Genomic DNA, 10,349 nt, shown 5'->3' with positions numbered 1-10,349 from the left:
GAAACAACTGTGTCGTAATTCCATTGCTACTTCAGTTATGAGTAGAAATTGCTTCCAGTTAATACTTAAATTTTGGCATTTTAATTGTTATGATTTAGATATTTATAACGGTGGCAGGCTTGTGAAAATTGCACCGCTGGTTAGAAAAACCTAACCAAACGTTTTCTGTGTTAAAGATTGCAGAAGAAAATCTTATAATTGATGAAAGTATGGTTCCATTTAGGAGCCGGCTTTTGTTTAAGCAGTACCTTCCAGGTAGGCCCATAAATACGGAATTAAGTTATTTAAACTTTGTGATGCCAACGGATATATTTATGCAGTAAAAATACAAAGGTTAAGGAACTGCTCAAACCGATGGATTAGGTCTTGCTACGTCAGTTTCAATGGAAGTTATGGGACCGTATTTAAACACATGAGCGTCACTCTACAAGACAATTTTTATGCTTCCCTGAAGTTGGCCAATATATTATTGCAAAATAATACCCATCTCGTAGGAATGCTGCGTAAAAATCGTAAAGGCTTACTTTCTAAACTCCAACAGATTCCTAAGGGACAGGTGGTGGCTTGTGAATATCCTGAAGGTATTGTTGTCCTTAAATGGGTGAACAAAAGAGAGTTTCATATAGTATCAACAAAACACGCGCCAAAAATGGCAACTATTAGAAAAGATCATTCAGGAAATGATAAACAGAAACCTTTAGCTATAGTTGAATACAATAAAACGAAGAGAAGTATTGACTTGCTAGACCAAATGTCTTCTTATAAAACTTATGCAAGGAAAACGGTAAGCTGGCACCATAAGATGGCTGAAGATTTTCTGTTGGGCACAGCGGTAGTTAACTCCTGGATAGTTTATAGGAATAACCAGCCTCCAAATAAAAGGTGTACATCCATAACAACGTTTGGAGAAAATTTTAGTTATTATTTGATGGATATGGAAGAACATGAACTACTTTTTCGTAAAAATTCTGAAGGACAGCATATTCTTGAGGAATTTAAACAGCTAAAGAATTCAAAGAAAAGGCCCACAAGATATTGTAAACTGTGTTACCAAAAAGAATTTAAAAATGAGGAAGAGGAGCAGCAAAAATGCAAGAAAAACTGTAGCGTTTTGTAACAAATGCCTGAATAAACCAGTATTGTGTAAAGAATATTTTTCTGAAACTCATAAATAATTTTCATCAAAAGTAAAACTAATTCTAATTAAAATCATGTCATTTTGTAATTTCTAAGTTTGTAATATTAATTTTATAAATATTTTTATGATTAGTTGTAATTTTTTCTGGTTTTATTTCTTGTTAAAATCAAATTTGGATGTTGTATTTAATTTTCTTATTTTCTGTTTTAGTATTCTCAAATTTGTAGTTTACTCGTTTGTTATGAAATAAAAATAAATATTGTTTGAAAATGACAAAAGTATTAAAACTAATAAAGATAAACTGCCGGCCTCTGTTGACCGGCACGTTGGCGCTAAACGATAGCTACGTTTGCCGGTCACGTAGCAGTAATATTAAACAAAAGACTAGTGCTTCTTACAGTTCTAACCTTCATCAGACTATTTACTACCCAAAAAAACCTTCAAAGATAGCGCAGGCTGTTTTATGCAAGTAATTTATTATAGTAAATAACCTTCAACATTCTGGTCGCTGGAGACCGGTAGTATGCAAAGTTGAAGTGTTTATTCCGGTCGATGTCAGCTGGCAAAGCAGCCAACGTGTTAAATTATAAATGAATCACTGAGATCAGTTATAGGTCTTTCAGCTATTTTAAATAGTCTTTCACTTGAAACTTATACGCTTAACCGAATTATCTTGTTTAGCTCTCCTTTTCTGTTTAGCCTCCAGAACCACCGTAAGGTATTACTTCTTTGACGAATGAGGATGATATGTATGAATGTAAATGAAGTTTACTTTTGTACAGTTGCAGGTCGACCACTCTTGAGATGTGTAGTTAATTGAAATCCAACCACCAAGGAACACCGGTATTCACGATCTAGTATTCAAATTCGTATAAAAGACTTTACTAGGATTTGAACATTAGAACTCTCGACTTCGAAATGATCACCTCTACACTAACCTGGTGAGTTGGTTTGTTTAGCTCAGATCAGTTCTTTGTGATGAGTTCAGTTTGAAGAAGTATCAAACAGTTTTGAAGAAGTATCAAACTGAAACGACGTTCATTTAAATTTTTGTCTACTCACAGATACACAACCTTGGCCTCGCCTATTGAGTAATGAGTTCCTCGAAAGTTGCAATTGAAATATGGAAAAGTATGGTGGAAAGTAAAAGGTTTGATAGAGTTTTACGAAAGGTACGGAAATCACGGATCTCGTTTATTATTTTTTTACGAGGAGATTTTTCTATAAAATTGTTATGTGGAAATGAAACCCAATGTTCTCTTTTAAGATTAGAATTTTGGTTAACTTATAAAGTAGATTTAACTTAAATTAGTAACTTACATTAACTTAAATTACGAACTAACTTAAAAAAAATGTGATGTTTGTAATGAGTTTACTTTTCTGTTATTGTTCATTTAATTTCAGAGTATAATGTTAAGTCAGCCGTGTACGTTTTAATTTTGTAGTGTTTGTCATTTTACGTTTGAAACTGAACTATATATATATATATATATATATATTTTTTTTTTTTTAATAGATTAAAATGAGAAAAGATAATTTTTGTTTTCAAATTCATGGAGACAGTAATTGACATTAACCAGTAATTGGTTGACATGCATGTCTGCTAAGCCATTTTTAGGAATAAATTGTTTGTGCATTAACCATTTATATGTTGTGATAAATTTGATTAATTTTGTGATTATGCTTAATTACCAGTCAATTTGATTTATCGCCTCCAATGTTTGAGAATAACATATTAACCGTAATGAGATGACGTTAGCAAGCATAGGTTATGTTTGTATTTGTATGTATGATTTGTCAGTACATAGAATCAACATTATCTAATCAAACTTAATTTATGCTTGCTAAACTCAACTAATTAACAGTAATGTTTCGATTATTTAAATAATAAATTAAGTAATTACTGCTTAAAGTTGAGTTACTTTAATATGTAAAATGACTTGTATATGTAATAAATTGTTATATATTTATTAAATTCTCCAACATTGAAGACAGTTAATGAGATTAACCAGTAATTAAATAATTACTAGATTAATAAAATTATATATATATTATATACTAAAACTTGTTCCTGCTGGAATGTGGATATGGTAGAACTTGCTCATTGTGAACAAACTCCATGGTCCTAGCCAAGGTTATACAATATTAATTTTTTCACATTATACGGAATCTATCCTGATTTGAAACAAGGTATTAATTAAAGCATTCTCTAGAAACTGCAAGTATAATGTGGAAATATTTTCTGAATAATCTGTGATAGAGAAATATATTTTAAGAATACTACAGTATTTTCAGCGCCCTGATTTTTCACCTGCTCAATGCTGTTTACAGGTTATTGCACTTCTTTTGAGAGAGTGCAGATAATGGTGCCTCAGTAGATAGTGAAAAGGTGAAAGAATGTGCAAACAGTATTCTTTTTACTTTTTCAGTGCTGAGAGCCTTTGTGTTAAATATTCCAAACCAATAATTAGAGGGTGGGAGAAGATGGAAGCATCTAAATTGTAGGAAAATATTTCCATTAGGCCTTCTGACCCTATAACACAATTCATTGACATTTTTACACCTTAGCAAGCCAGTTTTTGGTCCCAAGTTTTTAACAATGAATGTCATGGCTAAGTTGCATAGCTCATTGTCAATTAATGATTAAGTTAAAATTATTGAATCTAATGAGAAAGATAAACTCTGTATGGGAAATAAGATGTGATTTAAGTGCGGAAAAGTGCAAATTTATTATGTACTAAAACGGAAAGATAAAATAATGCATGTATGGCTGTAAGGAAATTGTCTATCAAGAGGAAACCAAAAAAAATTGCCAATGAGGAAATTAAAAAAGTCATTTGAGAATGGTTCACCAATACAGGTTAAAGAATATGCACATATGTGGAACAAAGAAAAAATCTTGGTTTAGCCAAATCTCTCAGAAGTGGTAAAATCAGGGCATCTAGAGGATGGCTGGATAGTTTCAAGAAAGGGTAGTTTAGTGCATTGAAATAGAATACGAAATCTAGTATACAAAGGTAATCATGTGATTGGTAAATGTACTGTGGGATTTTACAACATGCATCAGTATAAGAATGAGATCAGTTTTTATCTACACTCCTAAACAGCATATATGTCTGTAGGTATGTATTTAAAGTTGGTATAATTTATTGAGACTTACAGTATAATCTGTGCAATTTTATATATGTGGAAACTTGTCCAATTTGGAAAATAGTTCAGTCCCTTGTGATTGCACTTTGAACAAGTTTTACTGTGTATATATATATATATATATATATATATATATATATATATATATATTCTGATATATATATATATATATATATATATATATATGTATTTTTTTTGCATGCATTAGGTATCCATATCATTCTGTTAAAAGGGTATATTTTCATATGAGCAACTTTCTGTTTTATTTGAGCAACCATGTTAATACCTGTGAAATGCATATTTTCATTATTACAACAGTTTATAATTTTCCTTACCAGATAAAAATAATATCAGCTCATGATGGAAAGTGCACTGCTGAGATGACAGTTGAAGAAGAGCATACAAATAGAAATGGAACACTGCATGGAGGTTACACAGCAACTATAGTTGACATGATTACATCAATGGCACTTGTTACTAACAAACAAGCAATTGCAGGTGTATCAGTTGACATGCATATCTCGTAAGTCAATTAAAAAAAAATAGTGTTTTAGAAATAAATAAACTGTGTGTGTGTGTATATATGCGCACACGCACCATGAGTATGTTTATGTTAAAAGCTTACATTTTTATACAAGCATATTTCTGTTTTCTGTTCTCTAGTGTATGGTTTTTTATATTACATTCATCCATTCCATCCTCAACAATTTATTTTCAGTCCCTGTAGTTATTCATGTTGCACTCTTTAATTTATTGATTTTTAGCATCTCATATTACTGCCCATCCAGCTAATCTTTGTTTACTTCCATTTCAGCTGCCTGCCTTCTAACTATATTTTGGCAGACAAGTTCCTTCTCTATACGGAGCCCCATTTCACACACACTAACTCACTCACTCACACGTGTACTAAGCTTTCACTGATCGTCAAAGGTATAAATATTAAGTTTAATAAGCTTTATTACCTAGAAAATGTGTTACTAATGGTTTTTTTTATTGAGGTGATTCTGCTTGCAAGAAATAGAGGTATAGACAACAAATGTAAAAAATGCCTCATTGGGTAGTCCAATGCTGGATATGATGCCTTCAGAACAAGAAAACAAAATAAACCATTACATGCAAAATATAATTACTGGATGAACACAGTATCCCTAAGATGTATAAAGGAGACAGCTCCAACTGCTCATTAGACAAACCATATGCAGCTTCAAAGCTGTAATATGCAATTAAAAAGCAATCCATCCAACATATTCAGTATTTGCCAATCACTCGCAGATGGAAATCATAATAACCAACATTAATAATAGCAAAATTGATGTTGTTACGTACTATACACAAAACCAGGAGTGCATCTAACATGTTAAACATTGAAATAAACAATCACAGAATTATAAATTAAATGAATTGACATTTTTTTAAATCTAATATACTTTTCGACTGTATCCTAAATATGTATTTCTAATGCAAGAATATAATTCTAGCCAGAGTGAAAACGCCCATAACAATCATTTATGGTGGTCAAAATATTTATTCAAAGCATTATGACATGAGTTTTAAAATGTTACATTATATATATTTAGTTGATTTTTTCATTGAAAATTGATAGTTTTATATAATTTTCACTGATGATCATGTTGACAAAGGTGCTGAATTATTACATTAAATAAAAGTTGAGTTGTAATTTCTGTGGCTTTATCATGAACTATTTTAAGATTAGCAGTTGAATTGCAGTATCAAAGTAACTAGCTTTGAATAATGCTTTCTTATCTATAACAGTTGGAACCTCAACCACTTGAACTAATGTTAAGTTAATTGTTTGTGGATGTACATTAATGATCTTTCATGTGCGAGTGATTGACTGACTGTTAAGGTAGTTGGGACAATTTTGAAGATCTAATTTAAAAATTATGTTTAAACCTACTCACACTCTCACTTATATCAAATAAAATAATTCATAAAAATGTGTAGAATCTTATAATTTGGGAAAGATTTTGTTTAACTTTTTCTGCTACATTATGTAAGCTATGCTTTATTTTATTCCACTTATGTTTCGAACTGATTTAAACAGATAGCAGTTTCCACTAATGGACATTTATACTGTGTTCTTGACTCATTTTAAATACGTTTAAGCACATAACCACTAATATTAAATTATTCATAAATTGGAGTTATAAATAATTTTATGGGCTTACATAGAATTGTTTATTTCTAAATTTATTATCATCAGTTTTCCCATCAGTGCTAATGCCTGGTACCCGAAGCCAGACAATAAGTACAAAATTTATTGGTCATGATAAGGAATTTCAGTAAAACTGTCAGATTTCAAGTTTTGCAATAAAGAAAACAATGTAGGCTTATTTGTTAAAAAAAAAACAAAGGTCACATTCAAGTACAAAATACACTCTTATCTCTGTGTTGATACTCAGATGATGAAAAATCATTTTTTCTTTGCATTTATTTTTAAAGATGACTTATTTCTCTGAAATGATAACAGACCATCATGATAAGATTCTTGTTATTGTAATGTACAGTAGATGTGTTTTAGTTGGTTTATCGTGGAGCCTTTTATTTCTTTTAGTGAAATTAGTAGTTTTTAGAAGTTAAGAAGATTTTACACCCAACCAATTAGGTTATAATTTTAATTATAATCTTTATAAAAGGTTGTTTCCATAGTCTTTTTTTACTTTAGTATCGGTGAAAAGAAATTTTTCACCAAACTACTTGTTCTTTCATCACTCTACTTGTTATAAATAAGAATTATTTGTAATATTCTTTGCAAAGATACCATTACTCTTTTGCAGTTCTTAATTATTGGGTCAGTTTATGTGTTTTTGTAACCCCGGTTAAATTTATTTTTTTTTTGGTAGTATTTTCTTGTTGAAATTTTATGAAAAATTCAGTGTTTCTATTTTTATGAAGCATGTTTGTCTGTCACTTACAGCTTTATAATTTATAGAAGAAAAATTTACTAAATTTAGTTAATGTAAATGAAGTTAACCTTATTTCAAAATTTTGAAATAATATTTGAACTTTTGTGGTCAATAAATATGATGATAAAAATTAAAAATCACAGTGTCATAAAACTTGTAGATTAAATTAGCTGTCTTTAATTTCTTTGTAAACAGTGAAATTGAAAATAATCTGAAAGATATAAAGATATTGCACTGTTTGTTATTACAGAAAAATTATTTTGGTGGGTAATGTATTAAGACATAAAATTTTAATTAATTTTATAATAAAAGAATTGTGTAAGGGGTGAGAACTAGAGGAAAACAAGGATTGTAATGTATTAGGTAGCTAGAATATGCCAAAAATGTAGAAATATGGTCAGATTCACTACAGAACAGAAAAAAATGAAGTATAGCACCAAATCGGCCTAACAATGATAATAAGAAACATTGTATAAAATTTGCTGCATTAAAGTTATTCTAATTAAGGTTTTTTTTTTCAGTTATTTGAAATCAGCATCCCTAGGTGACCAAATTCTAATCGAAGCAAAAACTAATAAAGTGGGAAGGACATTAGCTTTCTTAGATGTTGTAATAAAGAAAAAAGAAAGTGGAGATTTAGTTGCTACTGGTTCACATACAAAATTTGTTGGCAGCTAATTGTTTTAGATTGTAAAAGAATAAGAATGTTTTTACTGGAGTTTATTTATTTATTTATATGCATTAGAATATAAGTTTTTATTTTTGGTGACTTTAAAAGCATTGAACCATATTTGTAGTTAAATTATTATAGTTTATGTTTAGTTATCAGTATTTTTGATTTTGTTTCATTAAATGAAAACAATTCTGTTATTAAAAAATTTGTATTTCTTTGTCCTTTTCTCCAAAATTTATCTCTTTAAATATAGTTATCTTTTCTTTTTTTTTTTTTAATGTAGATACTTATTTAATTACTGCATTGTGCAATGTGGACAATGTTCAGCAACACAGTAGACTTCTACTAAAGAATGCCTAAAAAACTGCTGACCTTTCATAACCTTGTCTTTTTAAAGAATAATAATATTTAAATACATTTTAATAATGTTTGTTATAATAATTTTAACCAGATAATGAAATTTACATGCACATAATTTATATTGAGATTCTTGTTTATGAAATGATGAAAAGTATTGACTTGTATAACATTATTTTTTAATTTTATTAATATTTTACGCAGCCTACTTCAATAAAGTATAACATTTTTAATTATTGAAAACAGTATTAAAATTGATTTATGTAGATTTTTTAAATTAAAATTAGAGATTGTATCAGTTAAAATATCATTGTTTTGGTTTTTCTTTACATTTTGCAATTATTTATTAATTTAATAAAGTAGGTAATCTTACCATACAATCTCTATTCTATAATTTCTAAGTCATATTTAGATGGGTGTTTATTGTCAACATCATCTTCCTCTTCATCACTTTTTGTTGTCTTTGGAGTGATTATCAGGCTAATTATTCACGTTTATTATTCAGAGTTTTTAATACTCTGAATAATACAACTTATCCTGCTTTTTTATGTGAACATATAATTTGATATCCTGCCAATCTAATTTTATAAAATTTATTTTGACAGTTCTGTTATGTTGTTTAAATCAAATCAGAAGTATTATGTTACTACCAATTTCTTTAACTTCAGATGATAAACTGGGATAAATAGAATGGAATGTTCCTTTTCAGTAAGAATATCATCAATTACATAGCATATGTAACAGTTTTTGTTTGATGTGATTACATAAAATAATTTGATTTTGATCACCTTAAATAGAATATGAATTGTCAGTTGGCATGTCTTATTTTTTAGTGGATGATAACAGGATCATCCTATTTTTACTTAAACTTAGTAGTATAAGGCATTATCTACTGTCTAAATACTTTCCGGCATTAATTCTCTGTTTCATATTTAGTAATTTTGGAAATTCTAACCAAAATTATAATTGCCAGCCATCCATGTAGATTTCCACAATCTAAGTAGCCAAGAATGAGTCTCATTTTGCTACCAGCCTTCAGAATTATTGCTTAATTTCTTTTGACTAGGGAGCATTCATACCTCCATAATTTTTTTAGTTTTTTTAGATTCCAGACTTTACCGAGTGTGATTTGAATGATATGTATACTGTTGGGTGACCCTCCTTCCTAAATTTTTTCATATGCAAAAAACAACTTTTTATATTGTATATAGTGTTTTTCTACCAGAGCAAAACTGTTCAATTTGGTTTTTTGCATGAAAAAACCTGCTGAAAGTGAATCGTCTACACGAACACGAAACATTCGGTGATTTAAGAATCCCCGGGTAAAAGCAAGCATACTGCCCTTGATTCCCCATCTCCTAAGGGTGTTAAGAATATCACGTCGCCAGGCTGTGTCGTACGCCTTTTTTACATCGAAGAAGATAGCAACGAGGTGTTGGCGGTTCAGGAAGGCATTTTGTATGGCTGTCTCCATAGACACTAAATGGTCAATGGAAGATCTTCCTTGTCGGAAACCACACTGTTCTGAAGAAAGAAAGCCATGTTTCTCCAAGTACCATGTAAGCCTGCGGTTTACCATTCTCTCCATTATTTTACAAAACACGTTGTTAAAGAAATAGGGCGATAGCTTGAGGGATCGGTTTTGTCTTTACCAGGCTTTAGTACTGGTATAATAAATGTTTCTGACCAACCGGGCGGAAAGTCTTGTTCGGAGAATAAACCATTGCAAATATTCAAAAGATGTTTTACTGAGTTAGGAAGGTGTGAAAGTATACAAAGGCGAACGTTGTCTGGTCCAGGGGAAGTATCACATGAGTTCCTAAGTGCATGCAACAATTCTTTAAATAAGAATGGAGTGTTCAATTCATCAGCCCTAACACCAATATTTCTATCTGTGCTTTGTGCCTCTGAAAGTCGTTACTATATGATGAAGTGAGAGACACCGAGCGGAAAGATTTTGCTACAGCCGAAGATGATGAAAGGAGTTCTCCTTCATCAATGAGACCGAGAATAGATTGCCTTGGCGATCTGAAAATTGCATGAATTTTTTTCCACACAGTAGACATGGGAGTAGTACGTGAGATGGTGTTCACATATTTCGTCC

The 10,349-nt window shown here is 30.3% G+C and overlaps 1 protein-coding gene across 1 annotated transcript; it reads left to right on the top strand.

Annotated features, from left to right (window-relative positions):
* The first annotated feature begins 2,148 nt into the window (after positions 1 to 2,148).
* On the top strand, positions 2,149 to 8,093 carry LOC142332064 (acyl-coenzyme A thioesterase 13-like). Its single transcript, XM_075378243.1, has 3 exons — positions 2,149 to 2,310; positions 4,627 to 4,811; positions 7,737 to 8,093. Exons 1-3 carry the CDS (start codon positions 2,233 to 2,235, stop codon positions 7,891 to 7,893), a joined length of 420 nt encoding a protein of 139 aa, XP_075234358.1. The 5' UTR covers positions 2,149 to 2,232; the 3' UTR covers positions 7,894 to 8,093.
* Positions 8,094 to 10,349: the final 2,256 nt, after the last annotated feature.

Source organism: Lycorma delicatula, chromosome 1 (assembly GCF_047948215.1).
Source record: "Lycorma delicatula isolate Av1 chromosome 1, ASM4794821v1, whole genome shotgun sequence".
NCBI lineage: Eukaryota > Metazoa > Arthropoda > Insecta > Hemiptera > Fulgoridae > Lycorma > Lycorma delicatula.
This window is presented reverse-complemented; position numbering and strand designations above follow the sequence as displayed.

Coding starts and splice junctions, on each gene's coding strand:
- LOC142332064 (XM_075378243.1), top strand. CDS start 2,233: ATGAGTTCCTCGAAAGTTGCAATTGAAATATGGAAAAGTATGGTGGAA. Junction 2,311..4,626: donor TTGATAGAGTTTTACGAAAG/GTACGGAAATCA, acceptor TTTCCTTACCAG/ATAAAAATAATATCAGCTCA. Junction 4,812..7,736: donor TCAGTTGACATGCATATCTC/GTAAGTCAATTA, acceptor TTTTTTTTTCAG/TTATTTGAAATCAGCATCCC.